At 41.3% G+C, this 16,296-nt stretch overlaps 1 protein-coding gene across 3 annotated transcripts in view; it reads left to right on the top strand.

The window, feature by feature from the left end:
* SLC25A13 (solute carrier family 25 member 13) overlaps positions 1 to 16,296 on the top strand; it is a 166,112-nt gene that overhangs the window by 12,758 nt on the left and 137,058 nt on the right. For all 3 annotated transcript variants that reach the window (XM_012757119.2, XM_012757122.2, XM_076006430.1), the window contains exon 2: positions 10,893 to 10,946. In XM_012757119.2, the coding sequence (XP_012612573.1) occupies positions 10,893 to 10,946 (54 nt within the window). The remainder of the gene's footprint in view (positions 1 to 10,892; positions 10,947 to 16,296) is intronic.

Below are 16,296 nucleotides of genomic sequence, written 5' to 3' on the forward strand. Positions count from 1 at the left end.
TCCGAGTATGAAAAGTATACAAGTAAACAGGAAGAAAGGCGCTGCTAGCTAGATTTGGTCCCAGGTTGTGCTACTTTTCACTCCGTCCTTATTCTATTGCTCACTTTCTTCAACAGATGAGAAAATAAGAAGTCACATTGCTGGTTATTGATAGAGTCAGAATTTAAACGTCCCATTGCAAGGCTCATAAAATAGGTTCAAATAGCAAACATTCTATGAGGATTACCTAGAAAACTTGGAGGAAGAGGTATTTGACTTAATCCTTGAAGAACAGCATCATTTTTTAAACTTCTCCCTAGGGAAATTTCCCGTAATGTACAAGACTGGAATAATATAGCGAACCCTCATCTCCTTATCTAACCAGTAGCTAGTATCAGTTTATGGCCACACCCTCTCACGCACTCCCATCCTCCCAATTTTTTGCAAACACCAGCTATCATCGTCACATCTATGAATGTTTTAGTATGTATCTAAAAATATCATTATCACACCTAAGAAATGACAGTAATTCTTCAGTATCTTCAGATTATCTCTTCTGTACACATTTCACACATTTCTCCTCTTGTCTTTTAATTTTTTAGATAGTTTTTTAGTTGTCATGTAAATAAGACCCATGTATTACAATTGGTTGATGTGTTTTCATTTTCTTTTTATCTCTGGGTTCTCACTCTCAACCTCCTGCTCTCTTTTCCTCTGAAGTGCAGTGCAACATAATGGTTGAAATCATGGATTTGTGTTCAAATTACACTCTACCACTTACTAGCTGAGTGCTTTGGGCAAGTTACTCAACCTCTCTGGACCTCAGTTTCCTCCTCCATAAAAGGGGCATAGTGGTACCTACTTCCTGGGGCTGTTGGGTGAGTCAGTGTACTAATGTCTGCAAAGCTTAGAACAGAGCTTGAGACACAGTAAGCTTTATAGAAGTCTTAGCCGTGAGTTTACAATCAGAAAAGTTGCTTAGGGTTGTGCCAAAAGTGTACGGGTTGTGGAAGAGGACCTTGTAGGGCTCTCCAGTGAAATGGTGGGTAGTCTCTGGGATGAGGTACCTGGCTGTGCAGGGGGCTCCTTTGCTTTTCCCTTTTTGCTTCCTTTTGGGTTCTTGACTGTGCTTCAGTTATAGATGAGGATGATGCCTAGCAGAATTTTGAACAGGTAAGGTAGGTAGTGGGAGCAACTTCTTCATTGTCCTTTCATTTTTGGCTTTTTCTTCCTCTGTATTTATTAAGTTACCTATTCTCTCTCAGAAGTCATTTTAACTTCTTACAGCATTATCTGGGCTTCAGCAGCTTGTGATCTCCTAAGTAGAGCCTTTCAGCACTTTATAAATATGTCATATACTTTTTATATTCCTTTGTTCCCCATCAGGAATATACGTCCCAGTCTTCAGAACAGCACAATCAGTTTTTATTCATTTAAGGAGCAGTAGTAATTTGACACTTGCTAATATGTAACAAATTATATTGGGAGCAGTAATTACAATTGCAGCTGGTTCCTAATTATACTGTAACCTTGATGCTTTAAAAAAAAATTGAGACTGAGTTCAGCATGTAATACTGGAGAATAATATTCTGCATTAGGCAGGTCTGCCTTCTACTGAACTGTGGGCATTTATGAGTCATAATGACAAATCAGAAAGACTTTATTTTAAATTGGTTTCAGTTACAATGTTGTCCAGTGGCATAATTCATAAGGATAGTTTAAAGTCCTCTTCTTTACTTGCCAAACTCTGAGCATATTCTCCAGGTATTATAATATATTTAGTGTCAAAACAACCTGGGGTCATTTCTGGCTCTGTGATTTACTAGTATTCATTTAAGACTCTCTTAAATACCCCAGCTTTCTCATCTGAAAAACAGGGATAGTAATCACTCTTCCCCTTAAAGAGTTTTAGTGATACATTATTTAAGTGAGATCAGATATAAAGCCTTTAGCACCATGCCCAGTGAAAGTTAGCTAGCCGTTGTTATTGCTATAGGTAATGACAAATGATCCATCTCCAAAGACCTCTGTGACCTGCAACTGCAGCGGGATTAGGATCGTAGTTCTGTCATTCTACCTTGTGATAGCGTGTATCATCATACACTTTGTACCAGCCACTCCTTGATAAGGCTGCTGTTCGCCTCTTGGGGCAGGGTCTCTGGTTTATTTGGGCTGTCTTCTCAGTGCCTGGCACTGGGCCTGGTACATAACATCCTTCCCATAGGTGATTGTGTTGCATGGATGAGCATGGAGAGCATTACCATCTAAGGAGTAGTTGATAGCTGGGCGTGGGTAGTTTTGCTCCCTAGGGGCTATTTGGCAATGTCTTGAGAAAGTCTTTTGGTAGTCACAGCTTGTGGGGAGGGTGGGGAGGTATTGCCACTGGCATCTGCTGGGTACAGGCCAGGGATGCTGCTAAACGTCCTATAATGCACCAGGCAGCTCCTTACAACCAAGAATGATCCAACACAAAATGTCAGTAGGGCCAAGGTTGAGAAACCCTGGTTTAAGGGAACCTAACGGTCTGAGCTGTGGCCCTGTGGAAAGACATGGAACTTGGGGCGGGTCAACTGTTTGACCTGCAGTGTTCTCAGCTGTAAAGGAAGAATCCTACCCACTTCAAGGGTTGTTTGAAAAGAAAGGGAGATTAGGCAGGTATGTGCCTAGTGACTCTACCTGATCAGGTTCATCTTGCTGGTCTAGCTGCAGCTGCTCGTCATCTTTGTCTTTTCTGTGTTGGAGAGGCTCCCCGCCTTGGAAGGCTTGCCTGGGTTCCCATCTTTCCTGCAGCCAGGACACAAGCACATGACACACAAGCTCTGCCAACCAGATGCTCATGGTGAGACCTGGATTGGGAAGAGGGCAGCACGAGGAAGCAGGTTGCCTGTGAAGTTTCCGTTTGGGCTGACCGAGGCAGCCTTCTGCTGGTGGCGGCACGGGGTGGATTTCCCACCAGTCCATCCTGTGGTGGATGTGGGGATGGTTGATGGAGTCTCAGCATCAAACTGACTCTCCAGCCTTCCTAATGAGATGTGATCATCCAGTAGCATTTTAATACGCCATTTCTTATGGGCCCGTCATGTTTTGCTGCTTTTCTCTAAGCCAGTACATCTTAGACCTTCTGACCTTCCATTCATATTTGGGATTAGAAATATTACAAAGCCTTGTTCTCAGCATGTCTTTTTTTTTTTTTTCAAAGAGTAGCTAGTGATAATCACTACTAACATCAGTTAACTTTAGGATTTATAGAGCACTTTTTCTTCATTCTGTTTGGTTTGGATAATCTTATGAAACAGATAAGATAGACGCTATTATCATTTTACCCATTTTATAAATGAAGAAACTAAAACTCAGCGCCAGGCACGGTGGCTCATGCCAGTAATCCTGGCACTTTGGGAGGCTGAGGTGAGAGGATTGCTGGAGCCCAGGAGTTTGAAGCTGCAGTGAGCTGTGATCGTGCCACTGCACTCCAGCCTAGACAACAGAGAGAGACCCTGTCTCAAAACACACACACAAAAAAACCCTCAGTGATGTTAACTGACTTGCCCAAGGTCACCATTCAGCAGCACGTCTCTGACCCCAGGGTTTCTTCTAAAGCTGCTGGTGTCTGCTTAAGTCAGTGTAAGAAAGCACCTCCTACTGTCTCTGTAAGGAGTTAAAATATAAACAGAAAAGTGTCTATTTCAGAAAAGATTAATACTGTCTCCTGTCAATTTTTAACTGTTGTGAACATTTGTTGGAGTTAGCTTTAGTTAATAACAATAATAGTAAAATCTAAAACTAGTGTGTTTCAAGCTTTTTTGGCAACAGAGCCCAACTAAAAGCACCATCATTCACTTCTTAATTGTTATACTCTGCTGCTTAATATCAGAATTTCAGCGATGATGGCTTTATAGTTTGTGTTCATCCACAACAGAACGCAGGTAAATCTAACATACATGACAACCTGCTGAATCCTTCTGATAATCATCTCCAGCACCCCTGAAATGACTCACTTGTGTAATTACCCAGAGGGTTAACATTTGTGGTGTCTGATGCTTTATAAGTCAGTTGTTGAGTGATATGAACTTTTGAGAGTGGATTACATAGAAATGTTGTGGTTTGGAAAATGTTTAACATGGCATCTTGTCTGTATACTAATTTATATTTCAGTAACTTCTTTCATAATGACTGCTCTTCATTTATCAGAACTTAGGGAAACTGTAGGATGAGGGAGAAGTGACTCAATTTCTTCAATAAAAAATTATGTTAAAAAAATTCTATGAGACACCCTTTTCTTTCTTCCTCTGACGTTAATGGTAGCTGTGTAGTTTTAGGGAATTCCAGACTTTCTTTTGCAATTGCTGATTGTATCAGTCAAGGTTCACTTGCAGAGAACAAAATCTGCTCTAGCTGATTTAAGCAGAGAGAGATTTAACAGGGTATTATATGGCTTACAGAATTTGTTGGGAAGGTGAAGAAACAGACTTGAGGTTGAGCTCTCAGGAATGACTTTCAGAGTCTCGTAGCAGAGCAGGCCACCAAGGGAGCAGTGGCCTCTTGTGCTGTCAGAACACTGCCTGGCAAGCGGTGGGGGGTGGGGAGCATTTCAGGACCATGCTGTCATTGACATGGGAGGGTTGGAAGTTGCCCCAGGAAAACCAGACACCTCCAACCATGGTGCTTGGTGACAGAGACAACAAAAGTGTGGTCCCTGACTTGCAAACCTTTGCCTTCCAATCTCATCCAATTTCATCTGTTTGACAGTACATAAGGCCACGTAGCTAGCTGCAAGAGAGTCTGGGAAATGTAGTTTTAGCCTTCAAGTCTCTGCTGCACAGGAAGGTAGAGGAGAGGAGTGGGCCCCAGCTTCTAAGTTGTTATGTCACAGTCAAGAGTGCCTTTCATTGGGATCCAAGTTCATTTATTTCCTCAGGTACAAAAGACTATACAGGAATGTTTCCCCCTCTACCTGCTTTATCTGCTTGTCACTGCGTGCTTACACACACACACACACACACACACACACACACACACACACACACACACACACACACACACACACACACACACACACAGCCTGCTTTTACCGAGCTTCCTCTTCCAGTTTTGACTTCATGTTTAAGGTAAATAATTACTTCGGATTTTCAGTGTAAGCCTGTGCTTGTCTTGGCTTTCAGATTTTTCAGGTGTGGGAGGGGAACTGGGGGAGTATTGCTAAGGAAGGGCCGTGCTGTACAGTTGGTGACGTAGCAGCTGAGGTTGGGGCCTTGGGTTCTAGTCCAGTGGTTCTCAACCCACTTTCACATTGTAATCTTTTGGGTTGCTTTAAAAATAACCCATTCCAGAGATTCTGCTTCTGTTGACCTTTGGTAGGGCTTGGGCTTTTATAAAACATAAAAGCCACTTAAGTGACTTGAATGTGCAGCTGGGGCTGAGAACCTAAGTCCTGATCCATATGTTAGAATTGGACAATCTACACTGTGGTGTGTAAACTTTAATGCATCAGATTTACTTGGAGGGCTTGTTAAGCCATAGATTGCGGCCCCCCACCCTGTCCCCTAGTTTCTGTAGGTTGGGGAAGGGGTGTGATAATTTGCACTTTTAGAAGTTCCCAGGTGATGCTGACGGTCAAGGCACCATACTTTGAGAACCACTGATCTGAAGGGACTACATATTTTCTTTGTAAATACCAGATTTTTACATACCTAGGCGGCTTTCTTCCTTGATCAACATTTATGGAGCATCTACATAATTTCCTGATCTTTGTCAGAGCTGGGGATGATCTGACGAGTAAAGTGCCCTTAAGGAGATCATAGTCTAGGGCAGGGGTCCTCAGACTTTTTAAACAGGGGGCCAGTTCACTGTCCCTCAGACTGTTGGAGGGCCAGACTGTAGTTTTAAAAAAATATGCACAAATTCCTATGCACACTGCACATATCTTATTTTGAAGTAAAAAAAACAAATGGCCAAAAACACCCACATGTGGCCTGCGGGCCGTAGTTTGAGGACATCTGGTCTAGAGCTTCCCAGTGTAAGAGGAGAGCTTTGCTTTGCTTTGCATTTTATTCTTCAAATTAATAGATCTTATTTTATGTGAGTTTTCTTATATTCTTTCCTATAAGCCTCTGTTAGATCTAACAACTATTTTGAGTACACAGTTCTGTACCACTGTGATATGCTCAAATAATGAGCCTATACCTGTGGCTTGATTCCAGTATAAGAAAGCCAGTTTAAAAAATATTCCTACAGGTAGGAATATCTTTCCTGGTGGCCTCCTACCTTTGGCTGCTCTAACTCATAGTAGAATGAGAGTGAATTTGTCCTGAAAGACATCTGTCTAGTTCTTCCTGCCATGTTTCACCACTCCTTTTATTATAAAAACACCAGTTATTGAAGTTGTGTTATTGGTGCTTTTTTTTCCATTTCAGGATGTACCTAGCTAGTATGTTTTGAGTTTTCTATGGATTCACACAGTTATAGCTAGTATTTATCTTGTCAAAAAGTTTTACATATTCAGTGATCTTCAGATTTTGCTCCTGTGGAACATAGATTCATTGCATTGACCTGAAATTTCCAAACTAAAGTTAAATAATGGAAGACTTTTCCCAGTTTATGGAAGAAATATTAATGCATAGGATTTTTCCTGTGCTAACACCACCCCCCTCTTTTCTCTTAAGTTTCAAATTGGTATAAAATGTGATCAGATTGACTACAACATTCTTTATTGTGTTAAGTAGCAAATAATATTTCATAGTCATCTGAAAAGAACCCCCCCCCCTTTTTTTTTTAGACAGAGTCTCACTCTGTTGCCCTGAGTAGAGTGCCATGGTGTCAGCTTAGCTCACATCAACCTCAAATTTCTGGACTCAAGTGATCCTTCTGCCTCAGCCTCCCAAATAGCTGGGACTACAGGCATATACCGCCATGCCTGGCTAATTTTTTTGTATATGTTTTTAGTTGGCCAATTAATTTGTTTCTGTTTATAGTAGAGATGGGGTCTCGCTCTTGCTCAGGCTGGTTTTGAACTCCTAACCTTGAGCGATCCACCCTCCTCAGCCTCCTAGAGTGCTAGGATTACAGGTGTGAGCCACCGTGCCTGGCCTTCTTAAAAAGTGGTTTTCTATGTTTGAAAAATAGTTACTTTATTTAAAACTCTTGATATAAAATTTTTGTTTTAATGTTGGAGTCTATTCTTACAAATGCAAACTCAGAAGAAAATGATAAAGAAATCAGGCAATTAGATTATAAGAACAGTACCTATAAATATTTACATTCTATTGCTATGAGGAAAAAATATATGTAATAGTGAAAATCAATCTAAATCTTCTGGAAACAATCTAAAGATTGATGAATCTTCTGAAGCCCAAGAATGAGCTAAGTCTAATAATTCCAGGCTTATGTGATACAAAGTGCGGGTACTGAACAGCTGTTCTGAATTGACTTTAAAAGGGCGGCTGCATTTCTGTGGCTCCCTTTTTCCAGCTCTTACAACTTCCTGGATATTGGTTTTGCCACCAGGTGAAATCCATCTAAATACACCTTCAGAACACTGGTACTTCTCACTGTAACGTCATGTCGTCAGTGAAGTTGTGTAAGTGTGTTTTTGGTGCATATGACACCTAAACAAGAGGATGAGAATGGGAGATAGGGGTGGAAATGGAAATTCCAGATGCCATACGGCATTTGACTGGTGGGGAGTAGATGGAATTGGTACAGAGATGAGGCCCAAGAGGCTGGTAGCAATTTTTCTGAATCCATCTCCTATTGAACCCTAGTTATCTATGCTTAAATAGAATGTACCTAGGACCTAATACAGATTTTAGTGAGCGTCAGGGAAATTCCATAGTGGTCATTAACCATTTGCTGTACGTGCAACTTTGGGTCTGTTTTCAAGAAGTAGCATAACATGGGGCGTAAAGGAGATGATATGTTAGAAATGGCAGACTGTTTATTTAGTCGTATGTTGAGTGTTTTTGAAGACCCATGAATTCCCTTCCCCTCTCTCCTTCTAATTTTTCCCCTTTAAGTTATGAGCCAGCTTACTCATCATTTAGGTTTTTTTTTTTTTTTTTTTTTTTAAGAATAGGCATTGTAGAATATAAACATCTTTGGATAAATAATACAAATAGTAATAGATACCAGTTTTTGAGCACTAACCTTTTTGGTGCTAAGCACTTTATATAATTACCTCCTATTACCCTTCCAACTATCTAGGACTTCCTGTTTTATAGATGAGGAAAAAGAGGCTGAGAAGTCAGGGCCTCCAGGTCACATAGGCAGTGAGTTTAGAGGTCAGGCCTGCCCCCCACTTGAGAATGGTCTGACACTAAGGCCATGTTCTTAATCATGACACTGGACAATACCTCAAACTGGTGTTAGGAGACACTGGGAGAGTCTTACTAGGCATGTACTATATATTCATGCACCATGTTAGTACATTCTAATCAACAAAGGACCATATGTATGATGGTAGCCCAATAAAATTGTATTGGAGCTGCCCTATACAGGTATATCTTTTATTAAAATCTTTTAAATCCATATTTTTACTGTACCTTTTCTATGATTAGATACACAGATACTTGCCATTGTGTTTCAGTTGCCTACCGTATTCAGTACAGTAACACGCTGTACAGGTTTGTAGCCTAGGAGCAATAGGCTGTCCCATCTAAGCTTGTATAAGTACACTCCATGATGGTTGCACAACGATGAAATCCCCTGATGACATGTTTCTCAGAGTGTGTCCCTGTAGTTAAGCGAGGCATGACTGTGTGGTCACTCTGAAGCTGCCTGTGAAGGGTCTCAGTGGGAAGGACCACCAGAGGAGGAGATGGGAGATTTGGGATATGATCTCAGCTCAGAAAACACTTAGAAATGTAAGCACAGATTGGCACTGCATCTGACTTTTGGGGGAAATAATTGGCCCTTTCTGAGCCTTGTTTCCTTATCTATAAAATTGGGGCAATAATACCCATCCCATCTGACTCTCAGATTTGCTGTGAGAATCCAATGAGACAGTAATCATGCTTTGAAAACTACACAGTGTTCTATCCACATGTTAGGTGACATGATTTATATGTGTTGGGTCACCATGGATTTGTTCCAGTTTGTGTTCTCTTGTGCTCAAGACCCTGAGAGAGTTACAAATGAACTCCCGTTTTGTTTTGTTTTGCTGAAGTGTAGTCCTAATGGGGACAGTGAATGTACATTTCGGGACCCATAAGCGGAAATATGCAGTGGGATTCAGGGCGGGGGACGATCGCTCTGAAGCTGCCCAGGGAAGGCCTTATGAAGTGCGAGGCATAGAGGATTAATTAGGTTTTAGAGGATGTGGTATTCACATGGCAAGAATAGTCCATTTTGTGGATATTTTCTTTTACATTTAAAAGGAAAACTGACTAAGAACTTGGAGCACTATATGCTTTTTAAAAACAATGTGACTTCTGCACTGTCACAGGAGGGGGATGGGATGTGGGACTCTTGCCTTGGAGGAGATTTCCCTGCTCTTAAGGTGAAGGATGAGGGGTCTTTTATTCTGTCCCATCTTCTCTAGTAGGTTTGTCCTTAGCCTGCCTTTCTCAGAATAGAGACCTGAAAGGAGGGGATCCTGTCCTGAAACCCTTATGTCAGCAGTGCCATTAGTGTTAGTTTGCTTAGCAATCTATTTCTCCCTCCTTTATTGAACAGCAAAAAATACTAATTCAGGATTTTTAAAAAGATCATGAATTCTTATGAATAAAAATAGCTTTGGTGGTTATATATACATACTTAGCTGGAATGAAAAGAGTTATCAGTGTTGCTTTGGGAAACAAGGTGACTGACCAACTGGTTTCAGAATGACTACCTCTCCCGTCCCCATGCTTATTAGTTAATAAAATTATTCCTGACAGTGGAGGGCCTAGGAGCTGAGGCAGTTCCATATTTAGAGACAGAGAACCCATTGTCGAGAGATCTCAGAAGAGCCTTTGCAAACACGCAGAAGGAATTTAGAACAATTTGCATAAATCTCCCTGTGGATAGCGACATGGCTCCAGTGTTGGGGTGTTTCCAGGAACCCCTCCTTGGCTGTATCATGGGGTGACGCTGTGCTTGGGGAGATTTCAGTCTCATGATGGTTTTTGCCAGCAGGGTTGGGTGATGGGTCGCTGAATAAGCCCACTGTTTGGTTCCACATAAGGGCTCTTTTGTGTTGGCCTGGGTCAGCTCTGTTCAAGTTTGTCTTGCTTTTTTCCCCACTGATGTTTTTGGACTTTGTGGCCTGGAGAATTAAGCACAACACCTATTCTGAGCTAATCTGTCAAATTTTGCTCTTGGAAGGTAACCACAGCCCCTTGTATTTCTAGAATGTGGAGAATAATAGTCACACCTTTGAAGACTTCTGATTTATTAAATTTAAAGCTGGGGAGAGAAGAAGTTCCTTGGCATGCCGTGGTAGTTGGGTGTATATGCCCGTTCATAGTGGAACCGTGGGAAGTAATTCCCTTCTGTTTATTAATATGATTTGCCTAGTTCACTGAATTCTTTAAGAAATATGTTCTCTTGAATAGTTAACAAACAAGATGTTTCTTAATATTTAATATTTGCTTGTGAAAGAGCACAGGTTACCCTGGAGTGCAGTTAAAAAATGCCAGGTGTTTACAAACCTGTTTCAACTTCGCTTTCTTCTTCTTTTTAAAAAATGACGTACATTCAATGCTAGATATTAAGAGCTTTAACTACTGGTTTCTTGCACAGAATTTTATCATTCTAGAAGCTACATAAGGAGTCTAATTTAAAATCTGGGGAGACGTTTTTGTACACTGCGGCAATGTGATGCTTTAAGTACGAAAATGAAATGTACTAATTTCTAACCTGGGGTTTATTTTCTTTCAGTCTGCTAGTTTGATTTCTCAGCTTTGTTCTAATAATATAAACATTTTTATGTTTATTTATAGGTGGTTTTAACCAAGAGAGCAGATCCAGCTGATCTTAGAACAATATTTTTAAAGGTCAGTATAAAGGAATCTATTTTGTTTCTCGTTTGATTTGTGTTCTATAACTTTTAAAGATTATTTCCAAACAGCTCTTTATTTCATTGTTATATTTTTTTAAAATCCCCCAAAGTGTCTTAACCCTTTGCACTTGGATGTCTAGTGTGGATAATGTCGAGTGGATGATGAGAAGAAAGCAAGCAAGTGCAAAGGGTTAAGACTTATGAAGGAGATCCTTTACAATTATATCTGTTTTTAAAAATGTATGGGAAATTTGTCAGCAACTGTTAGTGATGACAACATGGCTTATCTTTTAATTTATTTTATCTCACATGCTGTCAGGTATGTGAATAAAGCAGTTGCTGGAGGATTTAGTCTTGCAATCCATTTACCTTTTTAGGATTGACCTGCACAGTTTGATGATAATGCTTTTTCTCCTAAGAAGTTTAAAGCTCTTTGTAAATATCTTAGTAATCCTCTATTCATCCAGAGGGGACTAGCCTTGTCTCTCCTGGGTAGAGGCAGCCCACTGTAGTTGTTATCATCATCTTCATCATTTTATTACGACGCGGTGCACCGTGAGGTGGCCTCAGTGTGAATAATAGCAGATACTAGAGCATGACAGACACTATACAAGTTTATTCCCTTGGTTTCTTATGCGTCCACCTATTTTGTGATATTGGGCAGTGAACGATAGAATAAAAGTCCACTTCAGGTCCCAAACACTGAAGCACCTTTATGTTACTCACATGAAATTAAAGTACTCAGAAAAGGCCACTTTTGTAAAGATAATAAAAAGTACGTGGACTTTTTCTAAATATTATGAAAAGGCAGCTGTGCTGTATAAGAAGAGGATGAAAGCATCAAATGAGAATTTTTTTTTTCTTTTTGCTCACTCTGCCTTCTCCCCAAGCTGAACCCTTCCCCAGTCCAGGTCCCTGGCCCAGAAAGTCCTTCCCATACCCATCTCATGCCCAGGGTGACCTTCAAGTCTACCCCCTGAGCCTACCCCTGCTCTGAATTCCCCACACTGACCTACTCCTGAGACCTGCTGTGTCTTTGGTGGGGATGGCAGGGTGACTCCTGCTGATGTAGGCATCTGAGGACTAGCAAGTGTGGCCCACACCACCAGAGACCTGACACCTGGAGTGTCTTTTTTTCTAGAAAACAATTAATTCTGTGAGCCTCAATTCACTCATCAAAATGTATTACTATTAAAAAAAAGTTGAGACATCATGGAATTTGAACACTGACAGGGTGTTTGATATTAAGGAATTATTATTAATTGATTTTTTAGCCTGAACTCCTATAGTATTCTGACTATGGGAAACATAAAGAGTCTATGTTTTAGTGACACACACTGAAGCATTTACAGGTGAGGTTATCCTGTCTGAGATTTGCTTTTATTTATTTTTTTTTTTAATTTTTTTTTTTTTTTTTTGAGACAGAGTCTCACTTTGTTGTCCAGGCTAGAGTGAGTGCCGTGGCGTCAGCCTAGCTCACAGCAACCTCAAACTCCTGGGCTCGAGCGATCCTTCTGTCTCAGCCTCCCGAGTAGCTGGGACTACAGGCATGCGCCACCATGCCCGGCTAATTTTTTATATACATATCAGTTGGCCAATTAATTTCTTTCTATTTATAGTAGAGATGGGGTCTCGCTCTTGCTCAGGCTGGTTTTGAACTCCTGACCTTGAGCAATCTGCCCGCCTCGGCCTCCCAGAGAGCTAGGATTACAGGCGTGAGCCACCGCGCCGAGATTTGCTTTTAAATAACCCAGTTTAGGTGGGGAGGGGAAAAAGAGTAGGAAGTATGATGATAATTTTTGAAATTGGAAAGTGGAATATTAGGTTTATTATACTGTTCTCTCTACAAAAAGTTATGAGAGATAACTTATGTGAAAGTGTGTCCAGCACCTGATATGCATTAGATGTTGATTTGGTAAGTGCTTGAAATTAAATAATTTAAGTACAGGAGATTAAATGATTAAAAATAGGGGGAGTTTTCAGGGAAGGGAAAAAAGGTTAAATTTGTAAGGAGTTTTGGATTATACTTAAAAATGCAGGATTATTTATAAATTTGTTTTTAGCCCAGAAGGCACAATATAGTGTAGAATTTCTAGGGTGGAAAAAGATTCTGAATGATGAAAATCCAGCAACGAGAAAGCATTTGTCTTGCTGTGCATGTTGGGATGAGATGTGTATGAGAGACCCACAGAAATTCTTACTGTGTGTATTTAAAGTCTGTTGATATTATAAAACTCTAATGATATAATACTGAAAGACCACTTGCAGAAAAGCACCTGAGTGGGTTGCCAAAGAGCCTAGAGAAGTGGATAAAAGTTTATTAACTTGAGCTGGTAAAGTCATCATCATCATTCTTTGAATCTAGGACCTGTTACTTCTGTTTTCTGAAGATACAAGAGCTGCAGGTATCCTTCTAACAGGAAATGGTAGCAACTTAGAGGGTGTCTCAATAGATGATACATCTTTTAGTTTTAATTAATTAAATTTTTTTTTTTTTTGAGACAAGGTTTTACTCTGTCGCCTAGGCTAGAGTGCAGTGGCATCATCATAGCTCACTGCAATCTCAAATTCCTGGGCTCAAGCGATCCTCCTGCCTCAGCCTGCTGAGTAGCTGGGACTATAGGCATGTGCCAGCACACCTGACTGATTTTTCTATTTTTTGTAGAAAGGGCTTGCTCTTGTTTAGGCTGGTTAATTTTTTATTTTTAATTATTATGGGTGCATAACAGTTGTATGTCTTTATAGGGTACATGTGATGTTTTGATACAGGTGTACAATGTGAATTAATCAAATAAGGGTAATTGGGTATCTATCACCTCAGCCAGTTATCATTACTTTGTGTTAGGAACCTTCCAATTCCACTTTTTTAGTTACTTTAAAGTATACCCTAACTTATTGTTGATTATAGTCACTTTGTTGTGCTCTCAAATACTGTTTATTCTATCCACCTGTTAATTTATTTTTGTACCCATTAACCATCCCCACTTTATCCCCTCCTCCTGCGCCCCTTCCCAGCCTCTGGTAACCATCATTCTATGCTCTGTCTCCATGATATCAATTGTTTTTAATATTTAGCTCCCCATATGCGAGTGAGAACATGTGAGATTTGTTCTTCTGTGCTTGGCTTATTTCACTTAACATAATGTTCTCTAGTTCTAGATGGTGCATCTTTGATACTCACTGGTCTGTTGGTGAGATCCATTGATAAGACTCTGTTTAAAGGATATATCCACCCTTTCAGGCCACGTGGCAGCTGTGAGGCTAGGCTGCTGTTTGGAACAACATATCTTTGCCAACTGCTACATCAACTCTCAAGAGCGGGCAGGTCTATACTGGGGACAAGTTTGAGTGGTCAGGTAGACTCAGGAAGGGTGGGAATTCCAGGCAGAGTTCTGGAGAGCCACCTATGGGGTTTCTGTATAAGTGGGTCTGAAAGCTAGAATCTCTAGGACCAGATAGGGAAATGCTCTTTTAGGATGGCTGGGACTCTGTGGCTTTTCTGCAAGAGTTCCCTGTGACTCGGAGGATGAGGAGATGCTGTGCGTGTGGGGTTTGCCTGAAGCAAATAGCCATCAGCAGTTTGTGGAAGGGATTGTGGGTCTGGCAAAGGTTCTGGTGACCTCATCAGACCTGAGTAGTGTGGTACCAGCACAAATCCACCTAGGCTCAGCACGCCAGGATCTCAGGGTTGTCGTCTGGGGCAGACGGCGTTGCAGTCATGGGAAGAATGGGAACTGAGGCGCCAGGGGGCTGTGCCAGGCTGGGCTTTTTAGTTATGCATGGTTCAGCAGTAAGCATGCTGTAAACCTGCCTGCTTTGCTGATTTTCTGTGACTTTTTTCTGACTTGGTTTTCTCCTGATAAAAAATCCATGTGAAGTATCCCAACCTTCTCTGTACCAAACTAGGAAGAGGGACAGAACTTCTCTAGCTTGGGAGGTGGAGAGGAGCTTCACTGTGCCCTCCATACCAGACATGCCGGTAGCAGGGGCCTTGCAGCTCTGGAGATCAGAGAGAGCCGGTGGACCTGAGCCAGATGGGAAAGAGGGCTCCTGGAGGGCTAAAATGAGCCCCATTCTGGCTTTTTAGTTTATGTGGGGTTTTTTGCTTTTTTTTTTTTTTTTTGAGACAGAGCCTCACTCTGTTGCCCAGGCTAGAGTGCTGTGGCGTCAGCCTAGCTCACAGCAACCTCAAACTCCTGGGCTCAAGTGATCCTCCTGCCTCAGCCTCCCGAGTAGCTGGGAGTACAGGCATGCACCACCATGCCTGGCTATTTTTTTCTATATATATTTCGTTGTGCAGATAATTTCTTTCTATTTTTAGCAGAGACAGGGTCTCACTCTTGTTCAGGCTAGTCTCAAACTCCTAAGCTCAAACGATCCTCCCGCCTTGGCCTCCCAGAGTGCTAGGATTACAGGCGTGAGACACCACACCCGGCCTTAGTTTATGTTTTCAAGAAGAGTTAGAATCAGTTTCCCTGTTTGTCTTTTTTGAAGGTACCTACCATATGTTAGGTACCCGTATTAGGTGTGGGGCAGGTAATGAAACATAAATTGTGGCCCCTGTTTTTAAATATCTCACTGTATAAGTGTAAAAAAACCAAAAAGCCAAGATATGGTTGATGGCCATTACACAGCATTAATTATCAGGAAGTTGATCTGGGCTAGTCACGTCTTCCTACAGAGGGACATTACATTAGAGGGAGGTGGTGATATTTGAGCCGTGCTCGAAGATGAGGAGGTGCTTACCAGATGGAGAAGGTAGAGGAAGGTTTGTGGGCAAAGGAAGACCTTTCCAGGCAAAGAAAGCAGCATGTTCAAAGCAAAGAGCTGTGAGAGTGCCAGGTGTGTGGAAGGAATGTCTAATAACTTGGGCTGGCCTAGGGCAGGACTTGTTATAAAACATGCCAGGCTAAGGAGCTTGGGGTTAGTTATGTAGGATGTTCTTGTGATCAGTGGCAGGTAACATTTTATCTGGATGTGGAAGTTGAAGTCTGGGGAGTCAGTTTTATTTGTAACCTAAATGTTGACATGCATTTTTTTGTCTGCCTAATGCTTTTGGTGTTCTTTCATGTTAATTTAAACAGATGTATATTGAGTGCTTACAGTTTAAATAAAACACCCTGAGACTACGGTGAGTGGGAAGTGCAGGAATACGAACAGTGACCATGTCTTGAAGGAGTTCCGGTTTTCTGTAGAGTCCAGATTTACAGGAGTGCAGCAGGTAAAAAAAGAATGTGTCACATACTCAAGGGTCCGCATGTGTGGTTAAAGCAGATGCCACAGGAAATGGGAGGACGGAGCCTCCATTGTGGGGAGTAGTCAGGGAAGGCTCTGTGGAAAGAGGA

This window comes from Microcebus murinus, chromosome 9 (genome assembly GCF_040939455.1).
Source record: "Microcebus murinus isolate Inina chromosome 9, M.murinus_Inina_mat1.0, whole genome shotgun sequence".
In the NCBI taxonomy this organism is placed as follows: Eukaryota; Metazoa; Chordata; class Mammalia; order Primates; family Cheirogaleidae; genus Microcebus; species Microcebus murinus.